General features: G+C 46.2%; 1 protein-coding gene across 2 annotated transcripts; it reads right to left on the bottom strand.

Annotated features, from left to right (window-relative positions):
- Positions 1-9,568: 9,568 nt before the first annotated feature.
- LOC1279776 (protein obstructor-E) lies at positions 9,569-24,750 on the bottom strand. 2 transcript variants are annotated; one of them, XM_319536.6, is made up of 5 exons: positions 24,358-24,750; positions 13,193-13,402; positions 12,353-12,541; positions 12,047-12,257; positions 9,569-9,714 (listed from the first exon to the last, which is right to left on the bottom strand). In XM_319536.6, the coding sequence occupies exons 1-5, from the start codon at positions 24,398-24,400 to the stop codon at positions 9,660-9,662; spliced, it is 708 nt and encodes a 235-aa protein (XP_319536.5). In that variant the 5' UTR covers positions 24,401-24,750; the 3' UTR covers positions 9,569-9,659. The 2 variants fall into 2 exon arrangements, with proteins under 2 accessions (XP_319536.5, XP_003436437.2); XM_003436389.2 differs by lacking the exon at positions 9,569-9,714 and adding an exon at positions 10,223-11,342 and having other exon boundaries at positions 24,358-24,749.
- Positions 24,751-26,897: the final 2,147 nt, after the last annotated feature.

Raw genomic sequence — 26,897 nt, 5'->3', positions numbered from 1 at the left:
CGCTGTCGTCAGCGTCGCGTTTGCCGCCACGATTGTCCTGATCGTCACGATGCCTTTTTCCACCCTCATCTCCTCCCCCCTCTCCCTGCACCGCATTGCGAGCCGGTGGTTTTGAGCTGCGGTCATTCTGACCCGGCCACAGTTAAATGCTCCGCTTCTTGGTCTTCTTCAAAGTCACCTTCAACCCGGTGAAGCGCGAGGGTGTGATGCCGAGTTCCACAGCGGTTGATTCATCGCACGGTAGGATAATTTATTCTTATCATTCGCTCCACCGCTCGGTACAACACTGCTCATCAACCCCATGCCCTCACCACCGGCAGGAGAGTCGGGGACAGTAAAGTGAAACTAGTTTTCTTGAATCATAAAATATAAATTCGAGCACATTTTTCATTCACGATCCACGCTGCGGCAACTTGCTGCACGTGCAAGGGAGAGCGAGCAAATGTATATGCAAGTGTGGCTGTGAGTGTGGTATTGTTGTGGCTAGGGTGATAAGCGTAAGATTTCATGCAAAACATTAGTTACGCGATAATAATAAGCGCCTTTGAGATGTTTTGTTTAGTCCCTTTCTTTGCGTTTGTTCGAAGCGTTTACGTTTTGCTTGATGATTAAGCATCAAGGACTTGCGTTGCAGTTTACAAGGAGTTTGGGGAAATCTTTTGCTTATACTTTTGCATGCTTTTGTGGTGCTTAAATTGTCTCGGTGCGTAAGGTTTGAGCTGTGGTAAGATAACAAACACGGGAAAGTTAAAATAAAACAGTTACAAAAAGACTTTTTTTTTGTTCATTATTATCATAGATCATCTTGGACAAATTTTTGAATAAGCAGTCGTATGAGTTTCATCTTCATTGAATTCTTTCAATTGTTGTTAGAAGTTGTAACTCATTTTATAAATTATTGTATTCGGTCTTTTTGATACGGTTTGGTGTAGCTGTCGCACATATTTTCAATGGATTGATATGTGGAATGACATATTTGATTAATTTTATGTAACAACCCGACCGACGTTTATTCCATGTTCCAGGTTTCAGTTGTCATAATTAATTTAAGAGCTGCCTTTATCACAATTTTAGCGGGAAATTATTATTATTTGTAATGGTAGTTACAAGGAGCCATTCCAGACTTTTTATTGAAAAAAAAAAACGGTTGAAAGGTGCAATGGGAGATTATTTTTAACTACTTTTCGAGTGTCGCTAACAATAAATTTAAATAAAAAATTAAATTATATAATTATACTAAAATTATAGCATTAATCTCTATCACCAATTATTTAAAACATTGCGCACTAGTTAGTTCAACCCGCTTTCCAGTCCACTTTTCACTATAAAACGTTGGTTCTGTTACAAACAAGCATTTGTCAAAGCATGTCGTATAAATTGAGCCTGAGGCAAAATGTTCCAAACAAAATACCATTAGTGCAATCAGCCCCACAACAACAGTTGTCCAGACGCTCGTATCTCGCTTGTTAACGACGCACGAGGACGGTGCAGCGAGAAGAGCAAACAAATCTCTCTCCTCAAAGTCGGTAGAAATATTTCCTAACAGGAAAACTTTGTGTACGGCAAGGAACACGGAACCCTTTCCCTGCGACGAAACTGCGCCCGGGACCTCAGAGTGCAATAGGGGGTACGTGCAAGCACTTACCTCTACGATGACACTACGGCAACTACTACTACTACTAATACTACTACTACTTCAGCTATTGCCGTACCGAAAACTATCGTCAACTCCGGGCGAAGAGTCAACAAAACTCAATTCGACAAATTCCACCACCCACAGAAGATCCAAAAAGGTGAGCGTGGCGTAAAATATGTTTTCCCTCGAAAGTAAACTTCTAGCGCTAGCGCTGCTACGGGAGACGGTACCATGGCGACCAGAAGTTGGAAGAAAGATGCATCATTCCCCTTGACTGTGAGTACCAAAAAAAGAAGAAGAAGAAGATGCTGGAAACGCATAACCGGATCTGGCGAGGGGTGAGCAGGCTGAAGCGGTTCTTCAAAATTGCTGAGACTATCTGAAAATCTTCCCCAGAAACCACATCCTACCGCAGCATCGCAACCTACTAATGGTCGTTTTGCTGTCCCAGCCGACCTCTTCCGACCGTTTACCTTCCAAACGACCCGAGGTCTCATCGAGGTTGGATCATTTCCGGCTCCGTGGTTTCGACTGTCGAATGGGATGAGTTTTCCTGTGTTTTTGTTACCCACCACCACTGCCGCACTCCCAGCGCAATCCTTCAGAGACATCCTTCTTTGCTGGTGAATGTGCCTTCGCTTCGTCGTTCTGCCCTCCTTCCCTGGCTGGTTTAGATGGTGCGGAAAAATTCAACCGGTGGCACAGTTTATGAAAAGTCATAAATTTTACTTTTACCCCGCTACACATCCACACACCAACACACACATACACAGAGCAATGGAAAGGCTCAATTCTGTTACGCGTCAGAACCGCACACTTGAAACGAGGAAGTTTTGCCGTCCGTATATTCGTGCACATGCTGCATCAGATCTTTCCTCGGAATTGGCTCGGAACTCGTCCATTGCACCGTGCTCTACCTGTGTGTTTTCAGAGCATTTTTTCCCTTCCCCACAAGGCAATCGTACGCGTTGTATCAGCTGCAAAGAGGCAACGGTGAGGCTTCACTTCACATCCTTCTGCCGATGGGCCCTCGGGTCCTAGTTTCTTGTCCATGTTCACTACCCGCGGGGGCGGTTCGGCTTGCCTACTGGGAAAGATGAGGAACGTAATTTTAAACTCAATTTGAAACACATTTCCGGGGCATGTTTGGTAAAATAGCATACGTACACACACATACCACCATCACCACCACCAGCATCAAAAACAATAAACAATGGAAAATTGTGCAAAAACTGAGGAGAGAAGGCAATCCGACCTAAGAGTAGTGCTCTGATGGCGACCACAGGAACGTTACAAAGATCGTGGCACCCGGCTGCTCTCCCCCTTGAGTCATCCTCCTGCGCCTATTCTATTGCGGTTACATCACAGTGTAAAAACAGAATCGAGCAGTTTTGTTCGTGGTAACGGAGCTTCGTCCTCGTTGGATGGATTGTCATACTTAGTTCCATACCCGAAAGCGTTCACCGTTGGAGTACAATTTTTGTTTTAGTTTGGTACGAGTGAAAGTATGTGTACATTGTTATGGTTTGTCTTAGAACTATATCAGAAGAGTACAGATTGTAGAGAGTTTCGTTTAAGCTGGTTAATTAAAAAATAGTCATATATTAGATCAATCTAGAGCCATATATAAATTAATAGCAATTTCGAGAAACTCATTTCTTCAAATTAACGAAAAGTTTGAATTGTTTCCAATTTCTCATGTTGTAATTTTCTTCTCAATTATTCACTTGCTTTTCTCAAACTGTTTAAATTCTTTAGGGAAATTAATTTCGATCGAATTTTGCAATCACTTTGTAAAATGCACTCATAAAGAATATGCTTGCTGCGAATGCAACTGAGCTGGTTTCTAGCTTTAATCATTATTGGGTTGCACTGTTCTATTTGTTTTCATTTGTATTGCCATCAAAAGTTACTTACCGATCGCCTAGTACACATATTACGCGTGTTTTATTGATTTTTGTGTGGTTGCGATAGTTTTGGAGATTGACATTTAAGCCTTCCAAAGACGTGTGTCTAGTATCACATTTTGCAATCACTTTAGGCAAAAGTGTGTGGGCTCAACATATTGTTCGGTAAAAGATAAATTAATTGTGTTATGTTCTGTTTACATGTTCTATAGTTTATTTTTGTCCATTACTAAACTCTTCGCATTATGGGATAAATCCACTACGAATAGAACGTTCACGTTTAGTCCTAGTTAACAAACAGCGTGGCCGCAATGCATAGAGCTTCCCATCGCGTGACCCAACGTGACTCCTGCAGGAGAGCTTAGCATAAGCTATCACACAGATGAATCATGTACTAAATTGTCCGTGTGTGTTATGTGCTTTGTCCTGCTGCTTTACACCGGTCACAATCATAGTCCGGGTCATCAGCATCAGCTTTAGGGATAATAGCAAGCTTGGTATTTTGTTTTTCATTACCCATCCATTTAGGCGGAGGTTTTTATTGCCCTTTACTTTTTTGTTAGAGTCCGTCTACGACCAGTGGTAGGATGGCGCACGTCAGCTGGCGAAAAGAGTTTCACTCTACCGCCCTTTTTTCTTCACTGTTGCTTCAATCGCGCCGGGCCGGGACACAACCATTAATGGCACGGCAGAGGGATGAGTTTTATTTTTTAAGCGATTGGATTAGTGAATGCTTCGCAGGTCCGTGGGTAGCAGTTGCAATGAAAGGAAAGGAAAGGCAAGGAAAGGAAACAAAATAAATACAAGCTCATCGCTTCTCATTCCACGTGCCGGGGCAAATAAAGCGTGGCCTGTTGCGGCTAATCATAATCAGTGCGTGCCGATCGTGCCAAATGAATGCAGCGCAACCCGGAAAGCATTTAAAACCATCCGGAAAACATTCCGAACTCTATCAAGCTGTGCCATTGTCCCGTGGTGGTGGTGGTGGATATAAAAATCAAAACGATAAGCTTTAGCAGTGGAGCAGTGGAGCGCGTTGTTTCGGAAAATTCCTTCCCATTCCCATTTATTGTGTTTTTCGTTTTTGCTGCTTTGCCCAGATAGCGATCAGCCATTCTTCCGCTTAATGTGCGCGAGTGAGTGGATTTGAGGCTTGAGTTTATGTTTTACGGTCGATATTTATAAGCGATTATGATCTTAATGCCTTCGGTTGGGACAACAGAACGATATCATCCTTCTTGCCTGTTTGCCTCGCCAAGAGCTCGGTGAAGCAACAAGAGGAACCCATTGGTTCGTTTCATACCGTTGTTTACTTTTTTTATTCACTATCAATCCGGGTTTCACATTCATTTAGCCATTGTTCCAAACATGCCAATGGTATGACAATCGATACAGCCTGGTTTAAACGAAAGAACAACATCCACTTGTCTCTATCTTTGACTGTTCAAAGATGAGTTGAAATGAGAACCATAACACGAGTGTCGAATAAAAGCGAACGACCATTTGGTAGGGTATATTAACGTTGATTATGTTCCAATTCTGTTCCGTGTATGACCAAAAGCATCGTCAGCGAAGTAACGGGATAGTACTGAGTTTTGGTTTGTACCTGGGACGGAACAAGCATCAATTCATGTACCATTTCAGTCTTTCAACGAAAGCGAGAGGAAAATTGCTAATTTACCTCACTCAAAGAAAAGAGAAATCGTATCCTGGGAACAAGGAAGTTTAATTGACCTACGTTACGATGCAAAACGTCCGTCAACATAGCTTTGAAGCCACCCAAAATGCTCATGAAACCATCTCATCTGGCCTGTTGTATGGATGTGCTTGATGGGAGTGTAATTTAAGAGGCTATTTTAGATTTTTTTTCCTCTGTTTTGTTATTCTTCTTTATCAATCCCACCCCCATCCCCATCGCCGGAAATGACTCTTCGTTCGCGAAGACCCGAACGGAAAGGATGATACATAGGCTGGAAGGTATCGTTTTGTTTATTTCCTAGCCATTATGGAAAAGACTGATTTTTATAGCTCCACAATTCTTCCTCAGGTTCGGCAAGTGGTGCCTGCGACTGTTCAAATGAGGAACGGGTGGATTTAAACGTGAAATGGACCGTCGTCAACAGTTGGAAAAGGATGATTCCATGGAATTCGCTACCCTACCCCGTGCCAGCCAGCCGGTAAGTGTGCGTCTTAATTGACCATTTTACGGTTTATGTTGAGCAACGTCCAACCAAGTGAATTGCGATTCAAGTAGGTTTTGGGAGTGGATCCAAACATCCCACATAGCTCAACATAAACAACCACATGCTGCGCTTCCAAAGGTGCCCATTCTGTGGCTTTCCCAAATCTTGGTCAGACGCCAGACGAGAATGATTTTAAATATGTTGTTTTAGAATCGTTAGTTTTTGTTGCTTGTGTACTTCATTGACAATTAATAACTCGTTGGCGAAGGATTAACTGGATTGTACCGGTGGTACAAACGGGCCAGTACAAGGATCTATGAGTTCTAAAATTAGAGGCCCATTAATTTAATCGCTGCACGATTTCGTTCTCTTTCACGCGATTTTTGCGAAACTTCTATCGGCAGGGAAGCTGTTTAAATTTAATCGGAACTATTAAATTGATCATTAATTTTATTGAACCTTTTTCACACAAAACAAAAATCTCACTAATTTGTTGCTCATAGCTAAAACTTTTACGCCTATCTTTCGCAAATGTAAACTAACTTTAACAGACGACTGTATGATATTTAGTATGTTTGTAAATCTGTTGAAAATTTTTGATGTGTTCATAAATGAATTGTTAAAACATTATTTTAAATTAAAAATGTATTATTATGCACATATATCGTCATATTTCACAAAGCGGTGGATGCGTACTTACCTTCGCTGTATCCGATTTATTTACTCATTATGGTTTATGATCCAATGGTGTGTATTAACGCATTATCTTGAAATGTTCTTTAGATATTATTTTTATTAAAAAAAAAAAAGTTCACACGAAACAAAACAATCAAAGCCGTAATGCCTGTACTATATCGCATCATGCAACGACGCCCTTTTTAAAAGATTGATCCGCAACCGGTCCGCGCTGGTGACGTGCATAATGAGATAAGCTTCGTAAATCCGGCAACGACTTCACCACCAAATGCCAATAAAACGTTTAGCAAGTAACGAACGATTTCAATTACGAGTTCAACGTTAACCGTCAAGACGAGCCGGCCAGGCGCCAGAATCGTTACGACCGCGGACAAGTTATCGCCCATCAAACTTCGATACCGGCAAGCCACCACGACCCGTTGGACCCACCGAACGCTCACCACAAATCGGTCACCGGGGACAAATTATTCGCGTGCCCATACTTTGCGCATTTCACCCGCTGCCCTCGGTGTAACGAGCTTATCTGCCATCTTGCGTGCCCATGCCGAGCAACCGTGTTGCAGCGCTGGTTGGCAACGATGGGGCCTGGGCCACAAATGTCCTGCGGTGACGGTTTTTCCCATGACAACCCAAATCACCGCACACGATACGATACGATAAACACGCCCGCGCCCAGGAGCGTTGAGTGTGCGTGTGTGTGCAGAGGACGACACAACACGAGAAGAAGAAAGAGGAACGTTCGCTTTCCGCCGGCCACCAATCGATCAACTCCTGCGCGTCATCGTACGCATCCAACAGGTATTTTGTGTACGCGTGGCAATAAAGTATGTATTTATGAAATTTAATAATAAGATTTTTGACCTGCTTTCGTCCTCCTCCCCACTTCAGCTTCACGTTTTTCTACGCGCGTGGAATGGAATTTTCCGCTCCGGTAGCGAACGCAGCAGCAAAGTAGCTTCGAGCAGTGACTAAAGAACTTTCCCAGAACAATGCGTACGCATGTGAGAGTGTTTGTGAGACCAGTTCAACTTAACTCAACGCTGCCAAAAACTTGCAAAGACTTGAAAGAGCATGAAAAACAACTACAACAAAACCGCCGTCCCTATCGGCAATAAAAACATTCCTTTCTAACGCCCGTTGGTTGAGTCGAATGATTTCTTGATTTGATTTTCCATAGCTACGTGCCGCTATGTTCCTCCCGCGTTTGGCACTTACCTATTCTTTTCATCATGTTTGCAACGAAAACAAGTACTTCGGAAGAGGATTGTACATATTTTTTCCCCGTTGAATTGACCGAATGACCTCCAGCTCTATGCATTAATGCATTTTGTTGAAGATTCTATTTGTATACATGATTTATGACTGGCACAGCTTTGCATGGAGGTTGTTTAGTGATAATTAGGTAAAGAATTTAATTGGTTTATGTTGGGGCGGTCTCGTGGAACAGTTGTATACTCGTATGACTTAAAAACATAACATACCCATTACGGGCCGTTATGCAGAATATACAAGATCTACAATATTACGATAAAAGTATTTTGATTTAATTGTACCATCAACTATAATCAATAATATTCCGAAAATGATAAACGACTATACAACTCATAATCTTTGACAGCAACTGTCAGTCAAATAAAAACTGGCGAGCATAATTTGATCAGTTTAAATTTAACCAACCAGAGAGGCTTCATAATTTCCATGCAACAGAAGGTCGCTGTTGGATAAAAAGTAAGCATATGGAAAAGCATTACATTTCACCATTTGCATTACATCATTGCTTGACATTGCTATATGAAGGTAAAATACTCCTATAGGCGTGAATTAATATGGCTTCATTGTTTCGCAAAATAATATTCAACATTCGTTCAATTTGTGTGCAAACTCAAAGGGTGCATTTGGAAATCAGATGGAAGAGTAGGAATCAGACAGAAAAATATCACATATCACATGATTATTGATAATCATTATTGGTAAGGGCAATAACAACTACAAGTATTGTTCCTATCACCCACATAATTTGCTTCGTAATTTTAAGGTAAAACCAATACTTCTTGAAATGCTTGTTTCGATTATGCGAATACTTATTGAAATGCCTACAGTATCACGTTAAAGGTAAATCTTTTGATATAATTCTACCAACATCTATAATCTACAAAATTCCAATAATGATAAACGACTATACAATTCATAATTTTTGACAGCAACTGTCAGTCAAATAAAAACTGGCGAGCATCATTTGATCAGTTTTAATTAACCAACCATAATGACTTCATAATTTCCATGCAACAGAAGGTCGCTATTGGATAAAAAGTAAGCATATGGAAAAGCATTACATTTCACTATTTTCATTACACCATTGTTTGGCATTGCTCTATGTAAGGTAAAATACTGCTATAGGCATAAATTGATATGGCTTCATTGTTTCGTAAAATAATATTCAACATTCGTACAATTTGTGTGCAATCCCAAAGGACTGCTTTGGAAATCAGATGGAAGAGTAGGAATCAGACAGAAAAATATCACATATCACATGATTATCGATAATCATTATAGGTAAGGGCAATAACAACTACAAGCATTATTCCTATCACCCACATAATTTGCCTCATAATTTTAAGGTAAAACAAATACTTCCTGAAATGCCTGTTTCGATTATTCAACGACTGGTTTTAAACCAAACCTACATCTTATTGAGCGCTCATTACTGTGTGTTGCTTAAAATTTGCTTAATTTCCATACTCGACTTCAAGTTCAATATGTTTAATAATACTAGGTAGGGTGGTAAGTTTAGATCCATGAGATGTAAGTTACTTATTGCAAAATGCCTCTTATTTCTTGTAATTCCGAGGTTTGCGAACCGATTAAAAACCCCCATTGATGGTAAAGCTGATCGGCGATCTGTATTTTGGTTGTGGAGATGATCACGATTAATTTCCGGTTCAAGTACTCTATTCAAATCTATACCAGTCATGGGACGGAACGCAATGCTTGCGCGAACCGGGAAATGATGTATTATCTCATCCGTTTCAGCAACTCTTTCCGCTTACATACTGTAAGATTCCGTGTACATTCAGTGTAGAATTTAAACCATATTTTCTTCTTTATTTTGCCACTCAGTAACGGTAAAATAAAGCAAATACAATGAGTTCCTTTTTTATACTCTGTTTTTATTAAAAAGATTGTTCACGGCTCGCGGAAATAACTTACACTCAATTGTGCTTACACTAGTGACTACGATTAATATCCTTTCTTCTGGAGCGCCTTGATGTCCTGGTCACCGTAATAGTCCTCGCTGGAAGGAGTGAAAGAAACAATGTCAAACATAATTGGACTTTTTATGAGTTGTAAAGCAATTTTGCACCACCAGAAAACAATACCGAAAAAGAAAAGAACGAATAAAATATACTCAACCAACGTTAATGGAACCATGAATGTGAAAACTCAATCGTATGATGTCATCGAATGAAGTGTCACAAGTGACAGGACAGAGATTGAAGGAAACATTAGAACACACGCTTGTCACAGTGGCGTGACATGAAGATGGCTTACCCGTTAGTAATCAGAATGTTAGCAAAAAAAAAAACAAAAACAAAAACAGAAAGAAACAATCGATCCAGTCTGTGGGCGAAACTCCAAAACCAAACATTAAGAAACTAAAGAAACGAATTATTAGGTGAAAAACAACACACACCCATAATACCGAGCAATCAACACACCGAAAGTTGAACCGAAGGGCGGTGAAATCGTGAGAAAGGAAGAAGTAATCAATCGATAATGATAAAGAAGGATGAATGGTGGTGTTTTGTTTTAAAGTGGTTTTAAAGATTTTTTTTATTATTGTTTCATTTTCTGTTTGTTTTGTGTTGTTCTAGGCTCTAAACTAAGGCGCTTCCCTCGGTCTCCCTCATTCATTCATTTTCGTTCACTTCTCCTCAACTACAGTCAAACTCAGAGGTTAAAGGTCAAGGCGTGGAAACAGCAAACTGCATCGTGTGCAACAAACACACGGACGAGCCACTTCGAGCAATTCGAATCGAAAACGATCCGTTCAAAGTACGATACCGGGAAAACAAAGGCACAACAACGGCACACTGTCTAGACCGTTGCAAGCAAGGAAAAAGGATTTTTCTTTTGCTATTTGCAACGAGAAGTCAGATGTAAAAAAGACGTTTGTAATCTGAACACAACAAAAAGATACACAAAATATGATCACAATAGAAACTGCGTTCAATTTCTTCACACCGCACCTGCTGATCACGAGCAAAACTCAACGTAATCCTGCTGAGTTGGGCTGTGATTGGGCGCTAGTTTGTAATTGGTTGGCTGTATGGTTCGTGCCTGATCGAATTTTAAGTCTTGGTTTTTAGCTTTACAAACTGTCGTGTGGAAATTGACTCCATCCTACTCGATATGGAAGAGCGCTTCCTTAAAACACAATGCAATCAGCGCCAAATGTAGTGAATTTCCTTTCCGTTGGCGCAGCGTCATGCGATATGCGTGGTCCTTATTCTTCCGTTGATCGACACTATCCGTCTATTCGCCCTTTATCTCGTCATTTCCGGTCCCTGATCTACAGCCCTGCACCCACTGTTCTGCGCAATGTGCTCATTGGAATTCTCCTTACAGTTAACCCTGTTGTTTCAGTTACATTCTTCATTTGCTGCTCTCTCGTTCTGCATCTCTTCTTTATCTCTTCCTGTCTGCTTCCCTAAAAACCCCACTACTCGTTAAGTCCCCCCCCGGTTTTATGCACTGTCTTTACTGTCCCCTGTTCTTTAGTTGCTGTCCTTGGGAGCCGGACGGTTCGACTTAACGTTAGCTTTGGTGGCAGCGGGCGCACCACCGGACTGGAGGGCTAGACCGGCAAGGAGTTCGCTCTTGCGGATGCTTTTCAAGTCCAAATCACCGTAGTAATCTTCGCTGTTGGGGGTGTAAGGTGGGAGGGGGGAAGATTAGACGATTGGTTAGAGAGAAAGAAAGAATTAAGAATTATACACTCTCGAGACATGATAATGCGAATGATGGGCGATGATGTGTGTGAGTTTGTTGTCAGGGTGTAGGAAAGATCATTACAACTTCCGTCCACAATGGCTGGGGTTGATTTTGCGTGAAGTTAACTTTCTTTCCTACAGGAAGTTTTTGTGAGTGTGTGCATACGTATGGCGAGAGAGGGTAAGAGAATGTTTAGTTCGTCAGAAATGAATCGAAATGAGATTAACTTCGTAATCTCGAAAAGGCGCCCGAAGTTGCAAAGTTTTGGTAATGTTTTTGGCGGCTTTGATGTAGAAGTTGTCTGTCGGTTTTAATAGCCAATGGGTTGCCGCACTGATGCTGCCTACATGTGCTTGCCCGTCGGCAGGACAGCACAGAGTAAACATCGGCAAACAGCGGAACAGTATGTGAGTTTGATAGAATGATTACAGACACAAACACAAGTACAAACTATTGATCGGAACACCAAATAAACCCTGCACATGATTGCAAACACACATACACCAACACAATCTCTTGGGTAAGGGAAGGGTAGTACCATCCCAGGGCACCAGGGAACCCGAAAAGAAGTAACACACACACACACACACACACACACACACACACACACACACAGAGCAAACGATGCTTACCATCCGGGAACGTCCTCGGGATCTTCGCAGTTGCCAGTGCCGTCAGCATCGCCGATCTTGAAGACGGTTCCGATCGGGCAGCCGTACTCGCGGGCGACTCCCTCCAGACAGATGTAGTACTTGCGGCAGTCCTCCGGGTGTGCATGTCGCGAGAAGGATCCAGCATTGGAGATCTCACCGGCGGCCGGGCAGGCGAATCCATTCGCTACTTCTGTGGTCGTAACGGTTACGGTCCGGGGACGGGGAATCGTACGAAGAGAGCATTAGTACAAATGGACAGCAGGAAAGCGGTCATTGCTAGCTTACCTTCGTTCTTGCATTCCGGCACCTGGTCGGCCCACATGCAGACGCGCGCCTCACGATCGTAGGCCAGTCCGGGCGAGCACTGGTAGCGCGAGGCCTCACCGTTCCAGCAGTTCCAGAACACATCGCACTTGGCCGCATCCGCAAAGATACCGTACAGACGCTCGCAGTGGGGAGTGGAGATCGGTGGTTCTAGAATTGGGTGGCGAGAGAGGCAAACAGCGAGGTAAGGTATAGGCCAGCAACAATTCATTTATTTTGAACTGTTACGTTAGTGTAAAAACAGTCATATTTACTCGAATGTAACCCAAATTGATCTCCCAACGCTTTTGGAAAGTACAGTGAAATTTCCTTCAGTCATTTTCAGTTATTTGACGCCTAGCCAATCAATTCAAGTAGTATCAATTTCACAGCAAGGATCAATTGCACAATAACGGTTATTGTGTATGGTAACCCCATTTTCAATGGTCAATTCCATGGTCAATGGTTTGTTCAACATCCATTGTGAGTTTGGTTCCGGATATGTTACACAGAAATAAAATAACAAGTTATCGAATGAAAAACCATCACATTTCATTCACCAATCTTTCTGGGAAATGGAAACGCATAAAAAGACTCGCTTATGCGTTGCCTAAGCAACCATAAGCTTTATCTGTACTGTATTCATTCACTGCATGTTACTGAAAATATATTTCGTCTGTTGGGTTTTAATTGCTTATCAGCAAGCACCAAGCAACAGTTCAAGTGCCATTAACCTCGAACAATCGTGTTATAAATTCTCCCAATTCTTTTCAACTGTACAATCACTGTGTTTGATAGCGTATATCAGTAAAGCATACATACCTAGCTGGGTGCGGTCGCCACAGTCGACGTTGTGCAGGTAGTCACAGTTCTCGGTCAGGTATTTGGAGTCTGTCGCGTCGAAGGCGAGACCGTTGCCGCAGGTCTTCAGCTCGGCCACGTTGTTGTCACACTTCCAGTACTTGTCGCAGGAGCTGTGATGCGGGTAGAAGCCGAAATCGTCCGGACACTTGAAGCTCTCCTGAGCGACAGCTGTTTTGCAAAGGGGTGAATAGGATTAGAGAGTAAAAGGAAATTAGTTGTTTTTCTTCACAATTTCAATACAATTCCACCACGTATATAGCTAACGAAATACAGGGAAACGGAACCAGTTCATATCGAGGCAAAGTAAAGCTGAAAGAAGAAGTTGTTTTTTCTTTCTCCAGGAAGAACACACCTAGCACCGTTGCTGTGTGATTCATGTAAGGTTGCAGGTGCGTAGTGTCGGTAATTTCAACGTTTGTTCATCTTGGAGTAAAGCGCAAAACAAAACAAAAAATCCCCATGATTGGTGTCATTTTTCAAAAGCCCCCTTCAAACCTCTAATATCAGCCTTCCACTCTGGGTCACCATAAATATTCTTGGCCACCTGCCTACCGGTCGGTCCGGGGTCCGCACAGATGATGGATCGTTCGCAGCGCCGAAGCGTCATCGTCAAACCGCAAACGGCACGGTTCCGTGATCCGCTGAGTGATTTGTGACCTGTCGGATTTTGGGACGGTGCGTGTGTGTGTGTGAACAGTGAGTGGGATCTATCGTCTTTTTGTTTTAGATTCCGTACTTTCATCACTTTTGCACAAGCCGGGCCTGGTGGTTCTGAGGGAACTTCTTGCAAGCCGACGCACCTCAGAATAAGGAGAGATCCATCATCGCTCACCCGTTTCTAGTGTTTCTTCTGCTTGGTTTTTCGGGGTATACTGTTGCCGAAAGTAATAGACTGTCCACCGATCAGCCTTCTAAGGGGACTTGGACGTTTTTGTTTCTTCTTCCATTCTTCTCCATTTGCATTAAAAGGTACATCTATTTGTCGCCTACGCTGTGATTAATGAACTCATCTTCAAATGGTCGCCGGGTGATTGTGTTACTAGGCAACACTGCCGGTTTGGTAGTATTAAACTTTTGACATTTTAGATTCATCCGAAGCACCGCGCTGTGTGGAAATGGCAATCGCAAGCGGCTAGAGTCTTTCCCGCGCCACCACGATACCCCAACTCACGCCATAAATCCTGACCAATTCGGTAATCAGTTTGCACACGCACACACACAAACATCCGTGGGTGCTTGTGTTGAGGTTTTGTTGTCGGCAAGACTAGCAAAACCACAGCTGGCCACAGAAACGGCTCGCTGACTGGTCGATTTCCGCCCCCATTCTTCCCACACGAATGAGGAGTGTAGGTTTATTAACTGCGATGACAGGATACACCGTGATAGTGTGCACTTGCCCTGCAACGGGCCTTTCCCCCGCGGAAATCGGGCTGGAAATCAATAAATTTCCCCAACCCATCAGCGTTTGGTCATCGTAAATTTTGGCCCCAGCGATAATAATTACACCGTAATTGCCATTATTTTTATCACCGCAAAATGATCTTTAATTTATGCAACGCTCGATCCCGCACGGCATTCCAATGGGCGTGAAGTGTTGGCCGTGCACAATGGGACGCAATGCCACGCTCGATTTTCGATTTTGTCAACCCGCTTTCCGAACCCGGCTGGCAGCGGATAATATCGTCAAGGGATTCCAAAATGGCCACGTTGACACGTTGGATCGAGGGACGCTGTGATATTGTGTGTTAACACTAATCTGAAAGTGTTGAACATTGCTCATTATAAACGTTTTATATTAATTTCAATTGGCTGTTTTTAGCTTGTGTTTGCTGACGAATGCTGATTTATACTAAAATCATTTAATGAATAATAAGCTCTTTCTTCTAGAGTTTACGACTCAAACAAAATACCCTTTCTAGTGTTGTGCTCCCTCCCAAAAATCCAATCATAATCTCATTCCCTACCAACGCGATGATGCAATCGCTCACGGCAGCTAGGCGCTCCGACATTTCCCGCACGAATGCTTCATACACTACTCAACGCCACGATCAAAAACGCACCTCCAACGCCCTTCTCGTCTTGCAGCACCAGCCCCAGACGAACACACGCACGCAAAAAGCCAGTCACACAAAAAAAAAAAAAAAAAAACGCTCATTAAAAATCCTGCTCGCTCCCGGGCGTTAAATAACCATCCGGTTTCGGTTTCGGTTTCGTTTTTCGGTTTGCTAACCCGCCTGCCCTATTTTCACTGATCTGCCGGCACTTATGACGATTTTGGTGCCGGTACGCATGTGAGCGTGATGCGTACGGTGCGTAATCGTCCGCACACCGGCGCGCCCCATATGGTCGTGATTAACGGGCGGCCGCAAGCCCGCGTGGCGCAAACGTGTGCGACAGCTTGCAACAGATGAAATAAAACAGAGATGTCCAAAAGGGCTACCGCGGATTGCATAGTTTTGTTTGTGCATTTTGATGCTCTTTTCCCTTTTCGGTGGCATCTTTTCTGCCATTCCCTGGGAAAGGGGGCTTCCCCTGCCCCCATTGCCTAATCATGCGTAGTTAATTAGTTTAGCGAACAAATGAGCGTACGACGATCCCATTTTGGGGGCACGCTCGTTTCTGCTGCTTGCTTCCCCAGTCCAAAGCTGGTCCAGCGGTAAATAAACGACGCGTGGCGTAAGCGCCACAGCTCTAAGCCGCTAAACCGTTGGGTAAGCTTTCGTTTTCTATGCGCTGTGCTCCAGTTTTTTTCTTCTTTTTTCAAGCCACGCGATCTAATTTGATCTCGCTTTCGGTACGGTTTGGCGTAAAGAAAAGAGAGAAAGATAAACAAACACACGTACACACACACAACCAAATGAAATATGGGAAATGTGTCTCACTCCACTTCACTTTCTTCCGCTATGCTTTACAAATTGTGTGATAGAGTGTAGGCTCACCACGTCACGGTCATTATCTGGCTAATTTTGCATACCACTCCAACGGGTGCAACGACCCGCTGAGGTAGGTATTGTGGTGATTTATCCGCTAATAGAGCGATCGCGTGCAGCCTTTTCCTTTCACCCCACGGGCACGGTTCATCCCATTTTCCACTCGCCCAAAGAGTGCACCAAGAAAGAAATGAAAACAAAACGGAAGCACCGTAAATTGAGAGAAAATCCCCGGACGCCGTTGCAATGATGCGCTTGGCGTATTTCCGATCAATTGATTGGATGGGTATATTGTATGTGTTTGCTCGCTCGAAATCAAAAGCAAACAAAATTATAGAAAGGTTTCTCGAGACCAAACCCAGAGGTAAGTGCAAAATTCGCAAATTCCTCTCCATGCCTGCGGGCAGAGGAAAGGAAAATCGCTCGATTGGAGATATGATCGCCGGGAGGGAGTTTTTGCTCTCCTTTCCGCACGGGTGTGTGAATGGTCGTTGGTGAATGGCTGCGGCCGCCATCGAATCGGCGTGGCAGTGAAGGTAGAAACACACACACACACACACACAAACCCACAAGTGCCCGTTTCCGTTGACCATGAACGGTTTTTGTACAATAATTGCCCCTTTTCGTAGGGCAATGAGCATCGTACATAATCGGTACTTCGTGATGCTGTGGTTGCATCTCCCCCTGTACCTCCCTAATTACGGCACGAAAGTGAAATCGTTTCACTGCAAATCACCTACACCGAAGAGGCACCGAAATACAGGGTTTAAAATCAAGATGAACAGAGAGAGAGACAGAGAGTAAAAACCAGCTCAAACTCGCTTTTATCGCAGCTCGCTGACGCGCACTAGCGTGGCATTGAAAGGAAAAGGATTGCTTGCTGCTTCCACCGCATCCATCGGCATCCCGAAAACCCATTCAATCCAACCCAATTCCCCGTCACCGTTCACCGACATTGCCACCGCACATAAGTCACCAGCCTGATACGGTAATGAGGTTCCGCTCTGGCACCCTTCCAGCACAAGTGAACGGGGGAAAAAAAACTGTATCGACAAATCGCTGCAACAACCGAACAGCAACACAACACAACCGAACAAAAAAGAAAGCTTACAAAAACTGCGCAAACAAATCCAAACCACACTCCAGATTAGATCGCGGAAAAGAAAGAACCAGCGCAACCCTTCCAGCCCCTTTACGGAGCAGGATTTGCAATTAAAGCGCACACAGCGATGGGAAAGGGTTTGGGAGGGGGTGCAAAGGAAGGGCTTTCTTTGCCTTTGCCAATGCGGTTTGCTGCGGAAAGTAATATTGCGCCCCCAAAAGCGGAGGGCCACACCCGGTAACGAAGGCTTTTGATTTTTAGCACAAAGGCGCGACATAAAGCACGCTGATTATCCACATTGTTATCCGGGGTTTTTATCAGCGCACACACACACACCCATACAAAGAACCCCGTAGGCATTTCAGTGCGATGGGCGAAAGATTGCTATGTACGTTCGTGCTGCCAAGATTGTAAGAAAATGTTATTCCAGGTTGGCTGGTAGACACGCGCCCAGGGTTACGTGAATCCTGTCAATATACGTACCGAACGAAACGGGATTTGTTTCTTCTTTTTTCCTGTGTGCGAAGATTTTTGGTTTGTTTGAAAACTGGCAAAAAGATCAAACTCTCTCTTGCTCCCTCTCTCTCTCTACCGCTCTGCTATGTTTGCTTATTCAAAGACGCATATCGCACAGCATCGAACACAGTGGTTTCTGGGTTTACCGTTTGGGGGTTTGGAGTTACGTTCCGTTCCCCCATTTTTTTTCTGTAACCCTACGCTAAACGAAGTGAAATTATCTTTCCTTCGCAAAAGCTTCACTCCTGAACACGTTTCGAAAGGGACCACTATGTAGGGAAAAGGGCAACCACACACACACACACACACACACACACACACACACGTTGTGTTGCGCAATAAATGTTTATTATCTTGCATCATACGAGACGGGTTCGACACGCTTTATCGGCGCACGGGGACCGGTGACAGCTTTGCCACCGTACGAAAAGATTTGATTTTAAACGATTGTTTGCTTTGTTGCCGCTGTGTGTGTGTGTGTGTGGTTGTGTTTTCTTCATAGGAAACACAGCCCCAGGGTAAAACGGGAGTGGAATATCAAGGGGGTTTTCGATAAACGGTGGAAACTCGATTTGAGTTGTTTATCGAAGTGGAAAAAAATAAATGAAACGCTGACGCTCAGTTGGCAAAATTGTCGATTGTTTGGGCCAGATTGTAGCGGAGAATGTGCTGCTCTGTTTGCTTATCATAAATAGGGCTACTTAGCGCTAAACCACGCATTTCATTCAGGTTGAACAAGTTGAACCAAACGCCCCCTTGAGAGTGGTTAGATTGATCCAGGCGCGTATTGAAATTAAGGTCGACCCTTGTTTCGCTTCCAAAGGTTGAACTACCCTTTTGCACCTGACGGGAGATAACTTTTGATCCCACTCCGTCCCTCAAAACATGCACCACAATGCACCAATATCTGCAGTCACGCGATACTAACAGCGCTGCATCCCGGAATTGATTACGCGAACGCGAAATGCGTTGTAAGTCGCCCGAGAGCCGCTGACACGGAGGTGGTGCCGTACGTACAGTACAGTAAGCACACATTTCCTCGTTAGATTGTGTGCGTTTGTCCCTCAATCCTCAGACGAGGGGGACAATTTATGTGTGACATTTCAATCGCTATTTTACGATTTGCGAATCCAGCAGCACACAACAACACCGGCGCTGGGAACTGCTTAGCTGGGAAGCCGTAGCTGCTCCCGGTTAATAGATAGTAGAATTTAATTAACACATAAATAAAGCCCCCCCCCCCCGCCTCTCCCGGGATCATGTTAAGAAGCGGGGCGGGCTTTAAGAAAATTATGTACACCGTTGCACATACAAGCACACACGGCCTTTATGTCGCGCTGGACGGTGTGCCTGAACGGCGGATGAGCGTTTCGTCTCTGTCAGAGTGTTGCTAGATTAGAGGAGTTTGAGGGAAGGCCTCCGACTGTAACATGACTCTGTCACAGGCTGGACTGTTAATAAATCTCCCTGGCCGTTCTTCTGCCACACCAACACACACACACACACACACGTGCGCTGTGTGACTCCATGACCATTAAAACTGCACCGTGTCGGATCGGACATCCATTCTCTAGCGTCCACGGCACCAGGTGCACTGCTTCACCTTTACAACTGGTTCCGGCAAGGGGGGGGGGGGGGGGTGAAGGGACTACAAAAACAAGGAAACTCCACGAACTAAATCTCCATCATGTCCGTGAAAGATGGCGAAAGTGAAAGCAAGTGGCGGCGACGGTGGCGACTATGCAAAAAGGCCACACCAGAATGCCGAACCGAACGTCCGAACAAAGCTGCAAAGCTGCACACGATTCGAGATGGCGTGGGCAAACGCCACCGAGTGGCCACTCCCGGATGAACACCCTCCCAAAACCTTCCGCGTTCGTGTGCCGGGGTGGGGTGCGTTTCTTTTCCAGTTTGTTAATGAATTGCGAAACTCGAGCTGGGGGGGAACAGTCGGCAGAGGAACGGTGGGCGCTGTTCGATTATCGAAGATCGAAATACGATTGCGCAACGCGCAGCTGGGGGAGAGGGGGCTACACGTTGGGGCGAGGTTGGATGATGGTTGGCCTCAGGTGGTGGTTGGCCCGAAAAAAAAACACACAGACACACACACACAAGAAGACGAAAACCAGTCCCGGTGGAGATTCGATAACGGTAGCCGGACGGTTGGTGGAATGCTGTGCGCTGACAACGGCCACCGGGCGCTCCTACTCCTACTCCCGCTGGAATGGCAGTGTGGTGGTGACACAATCCGGCACCGATTATGTCACACCAGCCCTCGCGCGCACGCCTTTGCGTGGCCACGGGCTCGCCCCCCCCCCCCCCCCATCTTGGGCCATCAAGTTGTGGCCTCATCTCGCGATCCTTTCCGCGATCGCGACACAAAAAACGCGAAACGTCGGGCGGGTGGTTCGCCTTCGTTCGCTCCTGCCTGAGAAGGAGCGTAGGCAAATAAAGTCGATTATGAAACCGCTCCCGCTGTCGCAAATGGAATTTGAATATTTTAAAACGGGGCCCACGGATGGAGAGCGCGCATGTTGTGACAGAATCGAATTTTGTGAATCTAAAAAAACACAAAAGTCACAATGCGCTGCATCGGTTAGCCGTGTCCGGTGCAGCGCTTCGGGGCCAAGTTCAGACTTCAGGTCTGCTCTTCGGCAAGGGGTAGCAATTACGACCAACCCACTCGCCCCACCCGTTGGTCACATTTCACCGCGTGCACCCGCTTGCGCAATTAGTGCGCTTCCGTTGGCATTACTTTCTAAATCGAGCGCGTCCGCCACGAGCCCCGGATGAAGGTCGTCGCAGTCGTCGCAGTGGTCGGATGGGCAACAAACTTGCAGCAAGCGTGCTCCACATTCGCCCGCTGCAGGGGGGGGGGGGGGGAGAGGGGAAGGCCCTGGTCCCAATGCCCAACGGCTGCCGATCAAGTTCAAGCGGCGGTGCGTTCCTGTTACCGAGCACAAAAATGGGTGAAAGGACTACATCGACAACAGGTCTTGCACGCAGCGTTGCAATTACCGTTTACCACCGATCGACGGGTGGACGGGCGATTACGGAGCAGGGCCAGGGTACGCGCCGCTACATCGCACCACTCACCATCGGCATGCTCAAAAATCTGGAGCACAATTGAAAGTAGCGCTTGCCGCCTGTAGGGATGGCGCGTTTTCGTTGCTGCCCTTTAGACAATCGTCAATACAATAACCGGGGGTTTGTTTTGTTTTTTTTTGCTTTGGTGAAGGTCAGCCCGATCGATTACTGTCACTTGCGGTAAGTGTCGTTAAAGCACGGCTCGATTTGTTTCGAAAGGCGAGGAGACTCATTCATTTGCACGCGCTCAATGTCAATCGGCCGAATGACGAGTTGTCAGTGGGACGAACACATTGCTCGAGCGCGCTGCAGGCAAGCAATTAACCCGCTTAAGAGCGGCTGAAATCTTCCCCCGATGCCACCACACTGACCCAGTCGACGAACAGGACGGAGGAGGACGGGATGGGGAATGAAATTAACTAATTTTGTCACGCGTTTTACGCAGGAAATTGTGCGCACTGCGACATCTCCAACGCATCTCTCGAAGCTGTCAATGAACTGCCGGTGCAGAAGCATTTCTTCGATTTGCTTGACCATTTGTCGGGCCCATCTATGCCACACGTGTGTCATAGCAGTTGTTTTTTTTTGTGTGTTGTGTTGTCGTCTTCGTCGTTATTCTCTCCCTTCCCTTCTGTTGCATTTGGATTGCGCTTGAAGAGAGGCACACGTCCGTACAATAACAAGCCAAGTCGTATTCCGGGGCCTCCGCCTCGGTCGGTGATGGATACGCGTCACACGCACGCGGTACGTGAGCGGCATCAACAACTCGGGCATGCCCCTCGGCATGGTCAGCGCTGGCGGGTGGTCAGCGCGAGACGGGAAGCGCAGTCACACATTTTAATACTAAAGTCGAAGTGCAAAGCATCCACCGGTGGAATACTAATTCCGAGCCACGATTATCTAACCGGGCGATACCGGGCTATTTGTGGGACGTTTGTTCGGGCAGCCTGCGGCGCTGTTGAGGCTGAGGTGAAGAAAGGCAGAGAGCTAACAAAAAAAAGAACAAAAACCTTCCATTGGCTGCACGGTACAAGAAGATTTTCGACTTCGAATTAGTTCCGATAATCTCATTATTCGAGTTGATTTCATTGACCCGAGCGGTACGCACACATGTATGCAGTGAAATTTTGATTCGCTGTAATTTGTGACGCAAAGTCGTGCCCGGAAAGCACAATGGACTGATGGACGGTTCGATGTCTCAGCGGCTCGCCGTATCCCGTAAGCGCTTCCCCCGTCCGGTACATCCCCATGATTAATTAACCTTCCAGACGGACGCCGCCTGTAAGCGGGCATCTTCTCATCCTTGGTCCACTTCGACCAACCATCTCTGTAGGAAGGTGTTTTGCAAGTGTAATTCAATTAAGCGCCCTTGATGCGTGCGGCGAGTTCGCGAGTGCTGGCACTTAACGCACTGACAGACAGCCAGACGGCTCGAAGCTGGGACGGAAGTGGACAGCCAACTGAAGACACAATCACAATGCACAAGCACTGTCCCGCAGTATCTCAGCGCAGCTCGCCACACTGTCATCAAATCGGAGGGCCCTTGCGGAAAGCGCCCCCAAAACGCGATGCATGTAGCCGGATCAATCGCAGCAAATCGGGGCACGGATGGTTGAGCTGTAATTAGAGTAATTGAACGCATCTCCCCGCGATTCCGCGCCCGGGGGACGTACCATCAGGGGTCGACGAGTGATTGATCCCTAAAACACTCTCCTTGTTCCGTTCCGATTGCGTTCCGACCTCCGTCAACTGTCAACTCCGGCTGGTCCGGCTAGTCTCACAGCAACCATTAGCCGATCGATGGGACTTCGCTGCCTCCCGCTGTCTGTCAGCAGCAGCCGCCGCCACCGAGAGGTACATCCCACCGGGAGGTGATTATCCGCCATCGCGTTCAGCCAGTGGTTTGCTGGGTGGAATTATTTAGTGACAGACCGGGCCGACAACCTTGACCGAAGCTTCAACCTCGTACACTGCCGATGCACTCCCAAACATTCCACGCGGACACACACCGGCCGTGGTTCTGCCAATCGGTAATTAACCGAACAGACCCGGCTTGTGCTGCTCCACATGCACTGCCACGATGCGACGGGTCGGAGGGGCGAGAGCAATGAATCGATAAAGCGATGGCCTTCCGAAAGGCGAAGAATATCCCATTTCAAGGACAGCCAGTCTCGCTCGATCAAAAATGTGGTGCATTTTTCATGCGATTGTGCGCCGCGTTATCTAGGGCAACGGTTTCAGTAGTCGGGCAAGAAATCGGAGATGCCTTCGGGCGGGTTCGCTGCGGGCAGATGTTGGCCACGCCCGACCGCTGGATTAACAAATCCGCGTAGGCATACCACACAAGAGAGAGAGAGAAGACGCAAAAAAATAAAGCCTAGATGGTAGATGAATAAATTTCCATCCCTCTAGCTGCAAATTCCCTTCCCAGAGCTGCCTGCCGAGAACTGGCTGACCTCGACTCATATTTCGTGAAGAAAAAAAAAAACACGCACCGAATCTGTCATCGCCCGTTTTGCCTGCCGCAGCAAACACAATCCACTCGATCGAGGCTTCTAGATCGTGTGTGTGTGTGTGTGCACTCCCGCAAAAGGCTCTCGAGAGCTCGATCTCGTACGGTCGCGCGCATGGGTCCCTAACGCGCCCGCCCCAGTTGGGAAAGACCAAACCAGTTCCAAACGAAAGCGAAATCGCTTCGCGCAAGATCAAAACAAGATCTCACACACAAGAACGCTAACCCGCCCGAACGGAATGGTGGACCGCACCGTTGCGTTACGTCTCCATCGTCGGGCAAGATGGCGCGCGGGCGCCGTCCACCGCATGAAAGTGAGAGCGCAGTCTCGTACGCTCGTACGCCTGCCCGCCGTGCATATGACGCGTTGGCGTACTGGCGCAACACACTGCTGGCTGACTTCCTCTTGCTGTTTCGCTCGGCAGCCGCGCAGGCGGGCGCCGAAAGCGAAAGCCAATCCCACCAATCACCGTATCTCCCCTATGCCCGCCATTCTCTCTCGCCCGGCAGCTCTGGGCCGTGTGCCGTGTGGAGCACATTCTTGCGGTGGGCGAATTGTGCAAAGCAACAAAAAACCAAAAAAAAAAATACAAATCAACTGCTTCGAGCGATCGTTACACGAACGATTGAACGAGCTTGAAAAGGTACACAAATGCCTATTTGATAAATAAATTGCCTTCTTTAGCGATGGAAGAAGCCAATAAGGACCCGAAGTCTTTATTGAAATTAAACAATCAACAACACCAAACAACAGGTTCCATCTTTTTTAAAGAGTGTGATGCCATTTTGAAGCATATGAACCACATTCTGGAGTAGATTCAGGATCTTTTCGAATGAATACCACAACAATCTGCCACTAAACGCTCGTGATACGAACTGTTTCCATTTCCTACTCTTTCGTGCGCTCGCTAGGCTACATAAGTCTTTTCTGTTTGTTTGTAAGAAAGAGCCTTATTTGCTGTTTGTTGGTACGTACCGGCTCCGAAGAGTGCAACCACGAACACTATGCTATACTTCATTTTCACTGACAAGTTCCGCTTCAGGGTACTGTTTTACTGCCACACTAACAGGGCTTGCTTTGCAAAATGCACACAGAACAACCACCACGACGTGTCACAAACCGCACCAACCAACACACTCCGTGAAACACTGGAGGAGTTAAATTCGTTCACAAATTCGTCCCTTTTATGTCGTTCCGTTTGCTGTTGTCCTCCGGCACTTTATCTTTCTGCGTCTTCTTGCACCACGAATTTGAACACCCGGGTGTGTGTGTGTCAGGAGACTAGCCAAACTTCAGTTCGCTTTGCAAAACTTTGTGTTCGTTCGCACCAGCCGTGTGCACGCAGCGAAACTTCCAACAAAACTGTATTAAAAGGCAATTTTACAATCGGTTTTTATACCCAAGGTAGGCGGAGGAGCGCATTTTCAGGTTCTTCTTGGGCGTCTTCGTCCTCCTGCCGGCGATCGCCGCGTGCCGTCTCGCTCTCGCGCCCCAACGCGACGTGCCTGCCTTCCCCACTACCAGTCTTCTTCTCTTCTCCAGCTGTAGCACTGCCGTGGCCCCACTCTTTCCTTCGGTGACGATCGCGATCGCGGACTTGCCAGCGCGATCCACCGCCAGTTCGACAGAAGGAGAGCGCTGCGGTAATGTGTTGTACCGCAATGTGTCGCGTACGTGAAGTGTGTTCGGTTTTCGGCCGGGGGAGGGGTAGAGGAGGATGGAGTTGGGGGCAGGAGGGCGTTGGAGGGAGCGATGGCGGGTAAAGCGGTGGTTACAGTGCCTTTCGCCGCCCTTTTCTAGCGGGCGCACTGCTTCGTCGCCCCTCCGACCGTGCAACGTGCGAACAAACAGGCGAGATGGCTTAGGCAGTTTTGTTAGCCATTCCTTTCGCTCTAACGTTCGCTGGCCCGTACCGCTGCTGCTGGTTCTCTGCATTCCGTCACCATTCGTTCCTGCCGCGGCCATAGAAAGCCAACACAACAAAACGGTTTTGGTGGAGGTTGTGGCTCGACGATGCCTAGCCTTTCTTTCCCCGCTCGCTATGCAGGACCAGTGCGCTGCTTCGACTGCTGCAACTCCAATTATCTCAACTTAACAAACTCCGGTGCCCAGTGTGTCGCTAAATATCGCCCGCCTAGCTTCCCTTATTTTTCTGCACAGTGGTGTTTTGAAGAGCCCGCAGATGAACCAGGACCATCTTCATCCCAAAACACTGTTGTAGGTAGGCGCGATTTGCGCGGCTATCCCATCTCTTTCTTACGCCCTGCCACCAACATCGCAGAAAGTGCATCATCTTCTTCGGCAGCTTCCGCGGGGAAAGGTGTGGGGCGAGAGAAGGGGGCATAATTAGGAATTAAGAAGGAAAATGCCAAACACCACCTTCGCCACTTTCCACTGGCGCATACTGGTGTGCGGCCTATTACCACCACCAGCAGCAGTAGCAGCGGTGCCGTTTCGTTGATCGCGGGTTCGTTGGTCTCTAGCGCGTTGCAGTCACCGTCGGTGCCCCACTCGCCCGCGTGCTCCATCCTCCTGTGGTGTGATCTTGATACCTCTTGCTTCTTTTTTTTTCTTTCGTTGTTTTTGCTTCTCCCAATCTTAGCGCATCGCATCGATCGAGTTAAGATGGGAGCGATTTCCTTGAGCGACCTTCTCTCTGTCGCAGCAGCCGTTTATCCGTTACCGATTACGCGCTTGTTGTTGCTCGAGCGCCCTCCTCCATGGGCACGGTGCTGGTGTTTCAAGGTGTGAAATTATGAAACAATTGCACGGCCGGGAACGAAATGTGATCGTATCGAGCATACCGGGTAGGAGCAGCAGGAAACTTACCGGGGTGCTTTGGGAGCGTTAATAAGCACGATCATGGCATTGGAAGTGATTGCGGTGTTGGTTGGTAGAGGGCACTGCTTGGTTCCATGTTGGAGCATACAAATTGAAATAATTAAGTACATATAGTAAATAAGTATCCCATAAAGAAAAGGAATTAGTGCAACTTAAATTTCATCCATTGGCACAGAAACGCTTTAGAAAATAGTGTAATCTTAGCTTCAATACCGATTAAAACATACGATCTTCAATATCAAACAAGTTTGATATCGGTGTTTTGGTGAAATTGCAACTATGTTATAATTGTTCGATTCTGCCTCCTGATATTCAAAAAAGACAATTCTTCGCATCACGAAATGTAAAGTCTGATTTCGGTAATGTTTGGATTCTGATCACGCTGCACTGACGTAACAATTATGATCTTGATTTCCAACCCAAATTAACACGTTGACCATGTTGAAGAAACAAATTAACTGTCCAAAGAATGAGCTGACACCCTTACCAAACAACTTTCGTTGTCGAATGGAATTTTGGAAAACTTAAAAGTGGAGCAACAATCAACGCGCGGTAGGTATAATTTTACAACTTGCAATATTGCTGGACAGGACTGTTAAAAAATGATGTAATAAGCCCGTTGGAAAGGTGCACTATTTTAACGACAAATGTGTATATTTACTACCTTACGTTTC

Source organism: Anopheles gambiae, chromosome 2 (genome assembly GCF_943734735.2).
Source record: "Anopheles gambiae chromosome 2, idAnoGambNW_F1_1, whole genome shotgun sequence".
NCBI classification, from domain to species: Eukaryota; Metazoa; Arthropoda; class Insecta; order Diptera; family Culicidae; genus Anopheles; species Anopheles gambiae.
This window is presented reverse-complemented; position numbering and strand designations above follow the sequence as displayed.

Bases quoted from the DNA above. Each gene is read 5' to 3' on its own strand.
- LOC1279776 (XM_003436389.2), bottom strand. From the start codon at position 24,400: ATGAAGTATAGCATAGTGTTCGTGGTTGCACTCTTCGGAGCCG. The intron at 13,403-24,357 runs GTACGTACCAAC...TTTGCAAAACAG, and splicing joins GGTTGCACTCTTCGGAGCCG to CTGTCGCTCAGGAGAGCTTC. The intron at 12,542-13,192 runs GTATGTATGCTT...ACCCAATTCTAG, and splicing joins TGGCGACCGCACCCAGCTAG to AACCACCGATCTCCACTCCC.